Here is a 15,728-nt window from a genome sequence, read left to right on the forward strand (position 1 = left end):
TCAAAGGTTTCCAATCCGTCCCTGCCAACAGTGACACGAACGTGTACACTGTACTGAACTGAGGGTTCATTTGGGCTTTAACAGCCTTAATCTGCACCCCTACCAAATGCAAGAAATCATTTATCCGAAACCAAAGTTCATATTCAAGATGAGGTTTTACAAATGCAATGTATGTAGCAAATTATGTATATGTAGGGTAGTGGGCAAGATTGAGGATTGCAGTATTCCAATCTGCCACTAGAAGTCCCTATAGGCAATAGTGAATGACTGAGGGAGTCACTGTAAAGTTAAGGCCCCCTTCACACCAAAGCAGTTTGTCGCTCGTAAATCAGTGTGTCAAACTGCTCAACACTAGGAATCCCATTCCTGACCCCCGTGCACATGTCAGTGTTTTGTTGCAAGTAGAAATACGCCTGTTGCACAAAATACCACATGAGCTACTTTGGGGCTGATTTCAGTGTTTTTCGTCCCATAGACTCAATAGAAAACGTTTTAAAAATGAGTATTGCAATTATTTGCACGCGTATTAGGCGTGTTTTGTTCATCCACATGAATGTGCTAAAATCTGCTCACAAAAACGCACGACTTAACATACACGGCAAAAAAGACAAGTGTAAACCGCGCTGAATAGATGTCGCTTAGGTGTGAATCCAGCCTAAAGGTTGCTCTGCCCTGACGAAGCTCTATCTTCAGGGAGAGCAATACATATAGTTTTGGGCGGGGTACCTGCCCAGGAGAGTCCAGTTGGTGGACAAGAGAGTACAGAGTGATTTATAGAAGGCTAGTCCATGGGAAGGCACAGGACCAGGCCTGCCACCATGTAGTCGCTGTGGATAGCTGTCCGCTTCCCCTAAGGGGGGAAGCAAAGGAGGGCAGGAGCAGCACTATCTTATGGGACTACTCACATGCCTTTAGGATGCATGACTCTGGGTAATACCTCTCCATTGGCTCTGGACTACACCTCGACTAACCTCCTTTCTGCTATCCGTTGGTAACTATTCACGTTTGCTTGAACAAGTAATGTACCGTCATCAGTCAATGGGATGACTGAAGCCTGTATTATATTGTACATCAAAAGATGTTTAAGTAAAAGTTCAAAAGGCTCTCTGTGTGTGTACTGATCCTTCCCCCAACCTCTAAGATGGGGGTTTCTCCAGGAAGTGAACTTGTGGTGGGCTGGACTGCTGCTGTAGCAATGTAAAGGAGTGAATGTGGGTAGAGATCATGGCAGTACTGGTTAGCCCAGGCACAGTTTGCTCTGCCATGAAGGGGGAGATATGCTGAGATTCTGCCCGAGGCCGTGAGTACCTTGAGAGCCCTGTGTTCAAAGTATTCCTGGGGATCTAAGCCACTACAAGGGCAGCCAGTGCAAGAACGAGTTTATGGATGTCTGGTGGCGCACAGCTATAACATGTGAAATGCACGCAGACCAGCACGCCACCACCGTTGGGATCTAGGGCGATGGACAGCTTTTTTTTATTTTCGGGATGGAAATGTATTTATTTTTATAACCGGTTCCTGAAACCCATCTATGCCCCCTAAGCATCCATGGCTATTCAAATAAACTCTGAACTACAGTGGTCTGAATGTCATGAATTGTTCCTCTGGTGACAAACATCTCACTGTCCAAAGGGATGAGTTTCAATGCTGATCCTCTCCGCCAAGTTGCTGTCAGTGTGCAGCGCAGCTGCCTATCTGCAACCCTCTAGAACTGACAGAGCCGCTCAGCCTTCAACTTTTCAAACCCTCCTCCCTAAAAACATACTGAGCCCTGACCTACTTCCAGCAGAGCAGGTGTGATAACAGCTGCAGCATATAGCCTGGTCACGCAAAAAACAAGGTGCATTTATCTGGAAGTGGTAAATTTAACAGCCATGCACATGGAAATGTGGACAGCACATCTCACAAAGGTGTGATCAGAATATAATATGTGCCAGGTTGAACTAAGGGAGATTACACTGCGTGCAATTGTCTTACAGCCCATGGTAATGTAATGTCACTCTTCATTTACAAGATATGTGTTGCTATCTTTCCTTCACAACCTCATTACCTATGTTAGTGTTTCGCCAAAGTTGCTCAGCTGTGTCCCACCATCACCTCTGCAGTGTATGCTTGTCAAATGTACTATAAAAATGGTCACATTTCCCACCTATCTACACTTCCAGCATCAGGACAGAATGTTACCATTTCCAGAATTTTTTTTACCTTTTGGGAAATTATGAAAGGGACTCTTAACTGTTGGAAACACTGATTTAGGTATGAACGAATTTGCCCAGGTTTGATTCTTGGGGTTTAATCAAATCCTGTTTGAAGTTCCGTAACGTAACAGTGAAACTTACTGAAGACTATGAGGGGTGAATCTTGATACTAACGTTTGGCCATTTTCATGGCTAATAGTCAAGCTTTTGTTAAACAAAAAATGCATGGGGAGCTGGCCACTGTCATGAGAGACATTTAACAAAGCAAAATCATGTGGAAACAAAATACTGTACAGCTGGGAGGGGGTCCTTTTTATGTGACTTTGAGGGTGACATGGTAAAGCAATATTTTAAAGAACAACTCCAGGATTTAAAAAAATAACCCTTGCAGTGGAGCTACCCCCATACTGCAAGGGTTGACTGTTTGTTTTTCACTAGGGGCAAAAATAAAGAAAGAATACTCACCTCTCTCTTCCTCCACTGGTGTGGTATGGTCCTCGGTGTCTTCACATCTAATAGATCTGTATTATACGTGATGACATCATGGGCCTTAGACTGCCAGCCAGGCGGAACCGAGGTTCGGGTGAGTATTCCTTCTTTATTTTGCCTCTTAGAGAAAAAGGAGCAGTTAACCCTTGCAGTATGGGGGTAGCCCCAATGCAACTTTTTTTTTTTTTTTTTTTTAAATGCTGGAGTTGTTCTTTAAATTAGATACTTGGTAGATGCATTTAAGCACTATGTGGTGTTTCAGGTTACAAAACAGTGTTTTTTTATGGACAGCGATACTTATTCTGGCATCACATTTTTTGTATGTGTAGATGATTTTAACTTCTACATTTAGCTTGGCTGCATGTGAGCACACTTCCTATGGCTCCAGGGGGACTACCAACACTGTTAGGATGAACTCTTTTACAAACTACATTTCTTGTTTTCCTGGCTGCAATCTGGCTAAGAGTTTTATGATAATGTGAAATCAAGGTTATATGAGTAGCACCAGCTTCACCAGACCGGGTGCCATCTGATGCGATCGTCATTACGTATACATGGGATGTCATTATGCACGCGCGTAATGATGTCACGTGCACTTCACTGCCGGACCCATCTTGGTGATGGATGCCAGCAAAAAAGGGAGGGGAGGTTCGTCTGGCAGGATAAGGTATGCCGCCGGGTCCCCTTCTCTCTCGTGCAGCTGTCGGGTTCTCAATCCATGACCGAGTGCCCGACTTTTCAGAAGGGAAGCCACAAAAATGACTGTCAGTCAGTTTGATGTCACCCCCTCTGATGGTGTATCCTGGTGCGGGCCCCACCCCCCTTTGGAAATGGATTCATATGGTTTACTGATGGTGGTCACTGTGATAGAAGGTGAGGAAAATCACTGGGAAAAAATGTGTCGCTGATACAGCTAGTTGTAGTTGGTTACATTAGTTAGTGGTTCATAACTGTACAATACCTCTTTGGAACTGTGGCTCGTAGGCAAAGGCCTAGTGTGTCTAATGGTAAATCTTACCTTGCAAGTTCATTTTAAAATAAAAAATCTGCCATTTAAAAAGTCTTCATGCCAGATCCCTTCAAAACAAAAACATTTTTTACTCACCATACTCCCCGTTCCAGTGCTGGTGTCTTTATCAGATTGACATTCCCGAAGGAGTGTCGGATGGCTGTGTCCCCCGCTATATGCTGTGGTTCAGTCCTCTGATACCTGTGTCAATAAAGGACACAGCAGTGAGGCAGGGGTCGCCAGAGGGAACCACAGTGTATAGCAGGGTTCAGATGTATCCGACACTCCTGTGGGAGTGCAGATACAGTGGAGGCTGTAGCGCTGGAACAGAGTGATAGTAAGAGACACAGGCCAGCTGAGTGGTGAGCATAAAATTTCCTTTATTCAATGGAACTTGCATTGCACAGTGTTCTCAAAAACAAAATAAAAGTGGCATTAAAGAAAATGCTTAAAGTGCATAGAACATGAATTATGTGCATTAGTGCCTATAGTTTATTTTCAATAAAACGCAGTAAGTAAACCTTACATCCCATAAACCAACACTTGTGTCTAGTAGTGCAGTACTGCTGCTGTGACATCAAGCTGAATGAGGCATCTAGAGACACATCAAACCCATCCGTGTATCAGGGCCCTCAATAGTCACTGATATTTACAGCTCTTGTTGGTTCAATTCCCATGATGTCTCTGCCTGAGATTTGAGGATTTCTTTAAGTTTTATTGAAAAGTACTGAATGTACCGAAAGGCATCTTTCTGGAGTTTTTTTCCACATAATAATTAGTGACCTTGAGCTTCTTCTATCCTGAAGGAAATACATATTTCATACATCTTGGTGTCTCTTCTAATGCTCTACCCCCAGATAGTAGAAAATAAAGTGACAGCTCCTTCTGAGCTCTCAGGCTAGAAATAGTGTATGAAAGGGTGAAAGAAAATGTGGATACCCCGGGATGGAAATCCTTAAAGAAACCTGTTATCTGCATGTAGGGAGATCTAGACTACATATTGTACACTCACAATAATTATCTATTTTTCTCTGGCCTGGGGTTTCCCCTTTCTTATATCCCCTGTGTTCATCCCCCAAGCGGGTTGACTGGTGGCTATTAGACATGTGCGATTCGTTTCATTCCTAATCGAAATTCGGACGAATTTTCGGAAATTCGGACATTCGGATGTATCCGAATTCCGGATTACAGACATAACGATTGCAAACGAATCCGAATTTCCATTTCCGAAATTCGGTAGCGGTAGTTCGAGCGTTCGTTTCATTTTCTGTTGTTATTCGTTTCTTATTCGTTTCTTATTTGTTTCGTTCGTTGGAGCAAAGTGACATTAGAGAAGGAGAAAAATATTTTTTCCCCCTCAAATGTCTCCGTGCTCCAAACGAACGAACAAAAGAACATAAGAAACGAATAAGAAACGAATAACAACAGAAAATGAAACGAACGCTCGAACTACCGCTACCGAATTTCGTCCGAATCCGAATTCCGAATCCAAATTGACTTTCACACCCAAATCCCGAAAAACGAAATAACACAAATCCGAATTTAAAACGAAACGAAACTAAACAAATTTTTTGGCAGTGCACATGTCTAGTGGCTATTGAACATAATGCCTATATATTTTCTCCATATCTACCAAGGAGGCAGATTTCTGTGAGATAGACTGAGAAAATGCCCTGTCCCACTGTGTGATACAGTTGACGGTTGGAGTTTTATGAGGAAGTAGTATTTGGGCATTTGGAAATGTGTAAATCTTAAAAATGTGTAAAGCTGATTTAACAGTGGGTAATAGAAGGCAGGTACTGTATATGGGGATGAATAGGCTGTAAATAAATAAATGCTTGAAACATACTGGTGTGTGTAATCTTATGGTGCCTTAAAGTGACACTAAACTCAGGAGTTAAATCTTAAAAACACATTCAAGTACCCTTATCTATTCACAAAATTGTAGCTTATTTGTGTATGACTCATCTGTAGATCCTTAAATCATCCCTGAATTGGTCCTGACACAGTCCTTCCTTCTGGTGGGTGGCTACTTTTGTTCCCCATGGTCCCTGTGTGTGTTGTAAAGTAGTCACCGCTCCAAGCTCCCTCCCGTGATGGACTACAATCTCCATACAAATTAGCTAACTAAACGTGAGATTGTAGTCCATCACGGGAGCAAGCTTGGAACGGTGGCTACAGCTTTTTGTTAAGGTGCTTGAATGCATTTTTTAAGATTTAACTCCTGAGTTTAGTGTCACTTTAAAAGTCCCCATGAATTCTTTAATTATTTGGATGTATTACTTTATTTTGGGATGTGGTGCTCAAACCTTTATCTCAGCCCTGTATACATATTACTTTCTTAAGGATACTTTGAGGGTACATTGTTTATCCTCATCATTCGCCTGACATGACGCAAAGAAGAAATTAAGTCACTTTGTAGCAAGCTATTAAATACAGCATAGGAAGACTTGTTCGCTGCAGCAGGCGTGCACAGCGGGGTAATGTACACCTGCATACCGTCAGCTGCCAAAATGTCAGCTGTATGTTAAAACTGCTTTAACGTGATACTTAATATGGGTGATAGTGTGCATGAGTCAACATGACTCCAAAGGGTCCACAGCTTGAAACACTTGTGTAACACTCAGTGAGTTAGCAGGAATGTTTTTCCATTGAGGCCCACTCATACACAGGAACACAGGTAACCGTATAACTGTGGTAGGGAAATAAAAGGAAATCTGCTGATTTCTACCTGCACCCCCACTGCTCCTGTGTTTGAGCTGGAAGCCTGCACCCTGAGTAAGCTCTGTGTCCAATGGTGTCAGCGTTTACTCAAAGTTAACTTCTTCCTCTTCCTACTCATATGACAATGTTTTTGCCTAGGAAATTGGCTGCTCATGCTAGAGCACTGCATCCTTGAAGGAGGTAACATGCTCCTCCATACCCAGAAGGAACAGGCATTTATCAAGGGTTGTCAAGATCAAGAGCAGAGGGGGAACTTAGGTGGGGAGTTGTTCTTGCCAGCTTGTCGCTGCTTCCTGCCTCATGTCCATTTCTTTTGGCTATCGAAGCAGCCCATCATAATGATGGGTCATAAGAAATATGAGGGGGGTAGGGTTTAGTGGTCAGCTCCTGCACTCCTATGAAGTCTAGGGACTATTATTTAATTTCAGGAGGAGAGTTTGGGAGGGTACTCTAGCTATCTGCACCACTAGGTACTTCCACTTCATGCATGCTGTTGTTTGCCCCCCCCCCCCTTCCCCCAGTGACAGAGTCTCTTTAAAGAGAATGTACAGCAGTTTGTATATATTCACTCTTTATAACAGTTAGGACTAACAAAATGCAAAGCATATTCTTTTAGTCAGGTAAACATAACATATTGCATATGGATACTATCTACTGTCCTGTTTAGGTGGACTTTAGGGATGCTTTTTACATGCTTTCCTCTGTCTCCTTATCATAAGCTGTTCACAGAGATCAGTAGCTCAAGGTATAAGGTTTTACTTACAGAAGCATGAGTCAGAGCAGGAGCTTATCCCTTACCTGGCATCCCTAATTTAAGGTCAAAAACATGTCAAACCAAGGAAGTAAAAAAAGGTCACTGTACTGTACAGTAACTCAAAATATGTGCCCAAAGAAATAATTTAGTATTATACTTTGTAAACTGCTGGTTATTGCTGTATTGAGCACTCCAATTTTACTTTAAAAAGGTGAAGTCGCCTTTACGTTGCCCATTAGATCCACTAATCCATTACCACCCAACTCCCTATTGATACTGATTGATCATCCAATAAGCTGGCAGGTAACTTTTTAATACACACTGCAGGTCACCACCAGAAAACAGAGAACATCATTGTTTTCTCTGTGTCCTGTTTTATATGGCTACATTGACCTGAGGTGGGTTGCAGTGTGTTGCAAAAAAAATACAGACACCTGTAGTCACCTACGGTCAACACAAAGCAATTCAGCTAGAGTGCATTAACTTTTATGAGGTGTCATTTTGTTACACTTCAATAAAGCTAAAAACAATTACATAATACAAGATGTAAACAGTGTGAAGCCCTGAAACAGCTCAAAGAAGTGCCCCCTCCACAAATACACAGCAGACACTAGGCCACAAAAGAAAATGCTCAAGGTAGTGTAATGGACCCTAACTCTTCCCATGACACTATGACTGAAGTAGAACTATGACCACCTATTAAAGTTCCACAAATTCATGTTGATCCTGCCAGTAAAGTCCCAATAACGCAGCTTCCTATGATAGATAGTGAGGCGATGATGCTGCACCGGTCCTGAATTTGGAGCAGCATTGCCACTCATGCAAGCTGCTTGCAATACAGAGGAATAAAAAGATGTTGCAGAGGGCTTGGCAATCAGAATTCTCACTGCTGATTCAAAAGTCTGTAGTTTGTCAGTCAGTATATGGCCACTTCTGGTCCTGCCCACTGATTCCTGGATTGATAACACTTCCTGTTTCTGAAACCCTCCCACTGGGAGTTGCAGTGTCTGGTAGGTGGAGCATGTGGGACACAAATGAAGGAGGATTTGTCTCAATCAGGGAAATTGTTTTGTTATATGGCTTGTACATCAAATATTAACTGGATTTAGAACTTCTCTGGGCTGTCATATAGGAGCCTTTAGATGTACTTTAAGCCCCAGTAGGGAGCACAATATGCCAGAGGAAGCCAAAGGTGGAGTGTCCTTTCTACTTATTTCTGAAGAACTACAGAAGTGTGGTGTATGACATTGCAATTTATATTATACATGTATGAGGGAGGAGATTCAGTCTGGAAAGGGCCCAGAACCTGCACTTGGTGTTGCTTGGCCAGAATAGGGACAGTGGAGCGGTGATGTGGGATGGTGTTTTAGGCAACGTAGCTGTAAATCTGAAAAAAAGGAGCAGTGCTGTCTGCCTAGTTATACAGCGTGGCAAAGGTATATACATAGGCTTGCGTAGCCTATTGCCAGATTCTCATCTCTTAAACTGTTCTTTACCTCTTCCAGGTTCTTCAGGGACCATTCTACTGGGTCTACTGTGACCACCTGCCCGGCTTCCTAATTAGATGGGAAGCCGCAGCCATACTCCTTGCAGCTTCCCAGGCGCTGAGGACTGTGGCTGTTATGTGAGGAATGTAATTGTCAAGTGTTGCTACTCTCTGTATCGCTGAGCCGGTCACAGATAGATCTCTCCACCGGCTAAGTGAATAAAACACAGTGCCTGTTGTTTTGGTTTTGGTGTTGCGCTCTTGGTGATTAGGGTGTGAGCAAGCACACCTGGCGCACCCTGTGCGCATGCCTATGGGTACATACATCACAAGACTGGCTGAACCAAATTACAAATGTTTTGAGTTGAAGAGTAAACAGTCCATATATAGGTATTAGAACTGTACATACTTGGTGCTAGGTGTTCAACTTCATGCGATAGCCATATTTAAAATTAAACAGGTATGATTGCATAGCAAACTGGTGTCAAATACAACACTACAATTGACTGAAATAATTATAATGTGGTTCTATTGCTCTAATTAGCACATAAACTCCTATTTACACATCTTCTGGTGTAAATAGTCTTGCAGAATAGTTTTCGTATTGTCGTTTGCATGCGTTTAGTAGGTTTATAAGTGCAGCCTACTCTAGCATCTCCATGTGTGCTTCGGAATTCTGTTGCCATGGAAACCTCACTGCAAAAGGCAGTTCTCCTGTCCCATATAAAGAGAGAGAGAGAGGTTCTCGCCTGGTGTTGGGGAGACAGATTAAACCTGACAGGCTGCTCATAAATGATATAAAACATTAATAAATCCCTGCCACTACAGTTCTGTATGTGCTAGTATGTGTGCAGCAGTATCACCAAAGCAGCAGAAATCTACACATAAAATTGTGCTGATGTGTCATTGCCTCCTGTTCCTAATTTGCATTAAATATTTTTATTGCCGGTGTTTTATGTGGAATATTATGAGGGGAAAATGAAAAGAAATAAACAAAAATATAAATGGCTGCAGCAGTTGACACAAGTTATGTTGCCTTCAAATGGCTCAGCATGGCAATTTTTCTCTTTTTTTATACTAGCATAACTCTTTAACTGTGTAATATACAGCTGTCTTCTGTTTTCAGATACTATCCCAGTAGAATGGTCACTGAAGAATTCTCTCCATGTTAAAGTAGCGTCTCTTTTTAAAGTGGACTTTTACCCCCCTTTCGCTAAAAATCACCTCAGCGTGTAGCTCTGCATGCTGATATGGTCCTCTTGGGCATTAGTGATGTAATCATTCCAAGCAATGCATCCTGGGAAGGTTACATCAGCAGAGCATTGCTGGGAAATCTCACCTGCAATATCATGAGATCTCAGGGAAGGCATTTTCCTCCCCTGAGATCATGTGCATGGTCACATGTTATTGTCACATGTGCCAGAGTTCCAGGAAGTAAAGGGAGATGGATTAATCTGCCCTTAGTAAAAAAAATAGCCATTGTGGGAAGAATGGTGCAAAAAAAGAAGGTATACAAAGAATAAAAAGCCTGCAATTATCTATTAGTATCTGTTTGCAGATTGTCATTACTAAACATTTCTAAATGTGTATTTGTTGTCATTTCAAAATTATGGGTAAAGTTCCTCTTTAAGGTTTGGTCAACTTGGGAAAAAGAAAGGCTAGAGCTACACAAGAGATTTGTAATAGCTCAGTGCTGCTATTTGAATTGGTAGCGAATCGATTCATCGCTAGGAGTAGCAAATGATCGCTAAACAGCTGAAACAAATTGCTCCTGATGTAGTAACCTACACAGTAGCATATTTCAGGGATCAATTGCATATGGCCAGAACATTCTGCAGTCATGCAAGATTGACCACTGCTACATGCTACTTTTGTAGCTTACTCCATAGGGATCCATTTGTTCCATCTGTTCCTAGCAAATAATCACTTGCATTTTTAGAGTCACGATTGAGCTACTACAAATGTCTCATGTTGGTTTAGGCCAATGAGGTGACTAATAGCAACTGGTTAAATCATTTAGTATCAAGAGATTAAAACTGCCCATACAGCTTAGTCAAAAGCGTGTCATCTGGGGCAATTTTAACTCTGTACAGAGTATCTGATCTATTGTTTTAGCAAAAAGAGCAACTGAGGAAGCCACTAACATCTTCAACATTAGAGAACAAATCCAATAGACGTTTAGCACATGTTATACGATCAATGATCAATGATAACTTTCACAGACATATGACTTAACTACCATTTATTGAGGGCCATAAAAGGGAAAGGGGGGGGGGGGAGTGAGTGTGTACCTCCTAAACCATACCAGACCACATGCCTTTAACATTGGGATGGTGCCTTGTCGAGGGAAGTAGGGGTCGACAAAGCCAGTGTTGAGTAAACAAGGGCCTCACGGCCAAATTCTGTCCCTCAAAAGTGTCTGTCGAGGGTGTACTTTTTAGAATCTGGAAGCCCCCTTTACAAAAGGACAGAGTTTCAGATGATGCATGTTAATAAACATCGGAAGGGGATTTGGCCAGGCAAAGTGGCAAAAATTGGCAAGTTTGTTTGCCTGTACCCAAACTGAGGACAGGCTAGGTTCAGGTCGAGCTCATGTTCAACCTGAACCCAAAGCTCATCCCTAATGATATATGCTCTTTTAGAAAGGTGTCTCCAGAACAAGTTTTCTCATTGAAAGATTTCCCTTGACCTCCTGTTCCTGTGACAACTTGGAAATTTTAAATTTCCCATTACTTTGTAATCTGGAGACAATGGTAACAGGACAAATACTGAGTGTAAATCTCCCCACCTGGACATAGACAATGACAAAAACTTGACAGGGTTTTGTACCCTCCAGAACCCTCCAAAAAGGTTTTGGCTTTACATATACATTACGTTTTGTGGTTTTAAATGCCCCTTTTTATTGCCATTACCCATGACTACTGAGGTTTGTAGCCACATACGTAGTTCAAAGCAACTTCCATTTAGAAATAAGGTTTTAACAAATAATGTCAACTTTTTGAAGTATTCATTCATGCAAACTTATATGAGAAGGAAGTGTGACTGCAATAAGTAGCAACCTTTTAAGGCCCTGACTGTGCATGGGGGCGCAGTGGTGCTGGGATGAAACAGGACCTTCCCCAAACTTTTGCTACAAGGTTGGAAATGCACAAATGTCTAAAACGTCTTTGTATGCTGTAGAAGTATCAGTAACCTTCACTGGTTACACCTGGACTCAGACAAGATGCTGAAAAGGGTCAAGTACTGTAGGGTATGATGTGGTTGTTTAACTAAGCAGTGTCAATGTACCTGCGAGTCAGGCACCAGTAAAAACAACAGTAGTGTATTAGCTATCCCTGACCAGGTATCCTGTGCTGGAGGAAAAAAAGGGATTGCTGAGTTTGCCAAGTCTTTGTTTAAATAGTTAACATTGCTCCTGAGTTTATTACCAGCTGCTGTCTGGTGGGTTTCCCTTTTGAGGGGTGTGCAGGAAACGCTGTCAACAACACATAGGCTATATCCAGCTGGGTGTCCTTTTTTATTACTAATGTTTTATACAGTCTAATCATGGGTTCCAGAAAATACCTGTTTTCCAGGCTACAGGCTAACAAACTAGAATCTCTTTTAGTGAAACTCTTAAAGGTGAAAAGCTAAATACACAGTTGAAAAACATATATGGAAGTTGTTTTCCCATCCAGAGGATTGTACAGTAATACCTTGGTTTACGAGCATAATTCGTTCCGGCAGCATGCTTGTAATCCAAAGCGCTTGTATATCAAAGCGTATTTCCCCATAGGAAATAATGGAAATTCAGATGATTCGTTCCACAACCCAAAAATATTCATATAAAATTATTACAATACTGTACTGTAATATAATACTGTACAAAATATAAATAAAAATAAACCAATTACAGTTACCTTTGTGGCCGGTGTGAGGGGGACAAGAGAGAGGAGGATTATTGTGTAGGACGACTTTCACTATCACTAACGGAATCACTGCTATCTCTTGACTCAATGCAATCTTTTTCATTTCGTGAAACCTTAACAAGGAATCTATCCAATGTGACATGCATTGTCGTTAAACAGACTCATCGCTCGCACTGCTACAGCCTTATTCGGGTGGCGCTTTTCTACAAAATTTTGCTCTTATTGCAAGACATTTGCTTGTATATCAAGGCAACATTTTTCATAAATGTTTGCTTGTCTTGCAAAACGCTCTCAAACCAAGTTACTTGTAAACCAAGGTATTACTGTATTTGTGTCCATCCTGTGCTGGGATTTACACAGGGTTACAGCAGGTTGGTGACCCCATTTTCTATACTGTATTTAGGCAAAACAGCCTGGTCAGCTCCTTGCCCCCAGCTTGTGATTGGACAGTGAAGGAGCAGCAACAAACCAATGAGGTCATTATTTCCTCTCTACTTCTTTTATCATGTTCCTTTTCAGCACATGCACACCGTAGACTTCCATAATGAGCTCATTTATCACATTCAGCTGTCGCTTGGTACAACATACAGTAATGATTTCATTAATCTATCCTCATATCAGGAACCTCAGCACACAGGTTTACAGGTTAACCATAGCCGCCAATCAAATTCTCCATTTTCTGCTCCAAACAGCACTACAAACATGAAAAAGAGAAAATTATTGACTGCTTTCAGCAAAAAGAACAGTCCTTCTATTGAGTCATTTGACTATATGACTAAAATTCAGAGCTCTGTTATATGGGGAACATCTCAACCAGACTTGCTAGGTTTTGCATTATTTTATTGAAGAAATACACCTCTAGAAAAGTAATTAAATACAAATATGTTTGCTTTTATAACATTCTTCATCTTAGCCTGCATTCACACCTGAGTGACGTAAAATATGCGCTTTTTCAGCACATTTTGTTTAGCACGTTTTTGCATACTTTTTGCACGTTCTACGCTCATACATAAAGTTGCACATTCTAATGAGCAGATTACAGCACATTGATGTGAATGGACAGAAAAATATTTAAAAAATGCATCAATCACGCGTTTTTGAGCGTTTCCATTGAAGTTTATGGGGCCAAGAAATGCAGAATCTGCCACAAAGAAGCTCATGTGCTTTCTTCAAGCGAAGGGAATTTTGCTACAAGCAGTATGACGCTCAGATGTGAACACAGCCGGAGAAATTTATGGGAATTTTTTTTTGGGGGGCGTTTCTTTTATTGTTTTTTGAGCAGAAAAAGTGCTACAAAATGTTCAGTGTGAATGAGGGCTAAGGTTCTGAATATGCTGGCTAGACATCTAGACAGTCATGGATCTTTTTTATATTCTTCAGTATTTGATGGCCCTTATTCCAATGAACTTTACAGATATTCAAATTCTATTCAGAATACCCACAAAGATACATCGTTCCACGTGTTTAGCGACTAACATAGGAATTCAGTCTTACAATAATACATTTCTAACTCCTCCCCTCCTCTTCCTCTTTCTGTAGGGGTCCCCCAAGGCTCTGTCCTTGGACCCCTTCTCTTCTCTATCTACACCTCCTCTCTTGGTCAGTTAATAACACAGAAAGGTTACAATTGTTTTGAGCCTGAGCCAGTACAACAGTTCTGTGATGTTGATCAATTAACATTAACAATTGTTTTCAGAGGTAAGTTTGCACAGTGTATTGATAGTATGTATGCACGTGTGTATTTATATAATTACTGATGGTGACTAACCTATGTTTGGATGCTTCAAGAGACGACAAATTCGTGCTTCGCGTTCCAGTTTCTGGTGATCTGGAAAAAAGAGACATATAGTTATTGCAAAGACACTCAATGCATGTAGGCTAACTGATTTGGTGCTACAGCCAGAGAAAGGCTAATGGCTATGAAAACTAGACTGGTTGCCAGGTAATTTTGCTGATAGGAGAGCCCAATGGTGGACCTGGATTATCCAAATGGCAACCTAGGCAGGAGGGGCACGGCTACAACTTTTAGGGATAGTGCAACTGGTCCAAGATATGTAAACAAATTATTGCTTCCATGGTAAGGAAAAAGGAATTTCCACATATTATTTGGATACGTTTAGGTGGTTTCTTTCAAAGTTGTGGTCATCAGAAATCAGGAAAGATTTGTTGGGATGCTTCAAGTCTGCCTGACTTTCTGCAATTCCAGTGGGATGGCAGTAGTTCTGCCCAATCCCCAGGCCTAGACCTGACAAAATGCATCTCTTGATAGTATCTCTAAATATCGGATCCTTTTACATTTGCCTATTTTCCACTCTTTTCAAAATATAAACTGAAATGAAAACTTGTGAGTATTTTATAATCCAGACACAAATGTCATGTCCCTAGACCACCCACTGCTACAATCTGCTTAATGTGAACCTTTACTCTTTTTTACTAAAAATCACAGCAGCATGCAGCTCTGCATGCTGATTTTAAATCATATTACATTCATTAGTTAAACAAACATGTTTTTTATTTATTTACAAATAAAGTTCATCTACTTCCTGGTCCAGTTCTGGCACAAATGATGTATGTGCCAAAGTGTTGCATCTTGGGAAGGTTACATCAGCAGAGCATTGCTGGGAAATCTAATTTGTAATCTCACGAGATCTCAGGGAAAGGCATTTTCCTCCCCTGAGATGATGTGCATGGTCACATGTCCTAGTCACATGTCTAGTCACATGCCCTGGAGTTCAAGGAAGTAAATGTAGAGCTAGTAATCTGCTCTTGGTAAACATGGCCACTGTCAGAAGACTGGGGAAGAAAAGAGAAAGGAGGTATGCAAAGAATACAAAGCCTGCAATTATCTAGAAGTATGTGTTTGTAGATTGTCATTACTACACATTTCTAAAGGTGTGTTTGTTGTTATTTTAAAGAGTTGTGGGAACACCTCCTAAACTTTGTAAAAAAATAATATTTGATAACAAAATGTACCATACTATGCTTTTTAAAGACAGAGAAGCTTTACAAAAAGGCCACCGTTCCTCTAAAATGTACTTCCTATAGTAAAGAATGAAAACAGAGTAGGAACATTTTGTTCAGTGCCAACTCTGAAGTCCTGTCTGTAGTTTAAACGGTAGTAAACAGAACTCAACATAAACAGAACCAGAACACAGAAATG

General features: G+C 41.2%; 1 protein-coding gene across 2 annotated transcripts in view; it reads right to left on the bottom strand.

Annotated features, from left to right (window-relative positions):
* The window catches only part of CAMK2A (calcium/calmodulin dependent protein kinase II alpha), a 136,503-nt gene that overhangs the window by 56,308 nt on the left and 64,467 nt on the right, over positions 1 to 15,728 (bottom strand). For both annotated transcript variants that reach the window (XM_018554955.1, XM_018554954.1), the window contains exon 3: positions 14,337 to 14,396. In XM_018554955.1, the coding sequence (XP_018410457.1) occupies positions 14,337 to 14,396 (60 nt within the window). The remainder of the gene's footprint in view (positions 1 to 14,336; positions 14,397 to 15,728) is intronic.

This window comes from Nanorana parkeri, unplaced genomic scaffold (assembly GCF_000935625.1).
Source record: "Nanorana parkeri isolate BGI_ZX_2015 unplaced genomic scaffold, ASM93562v1 scaffold179, whole genome shotgun sequence".
In the NCBI taxonomy this organism is placed as follows: Eukaryota; Metazoa; Chordata; class Amphibia; order Anura; family Dicroglossidae; genus Nanorana; species Nanorana parkeri.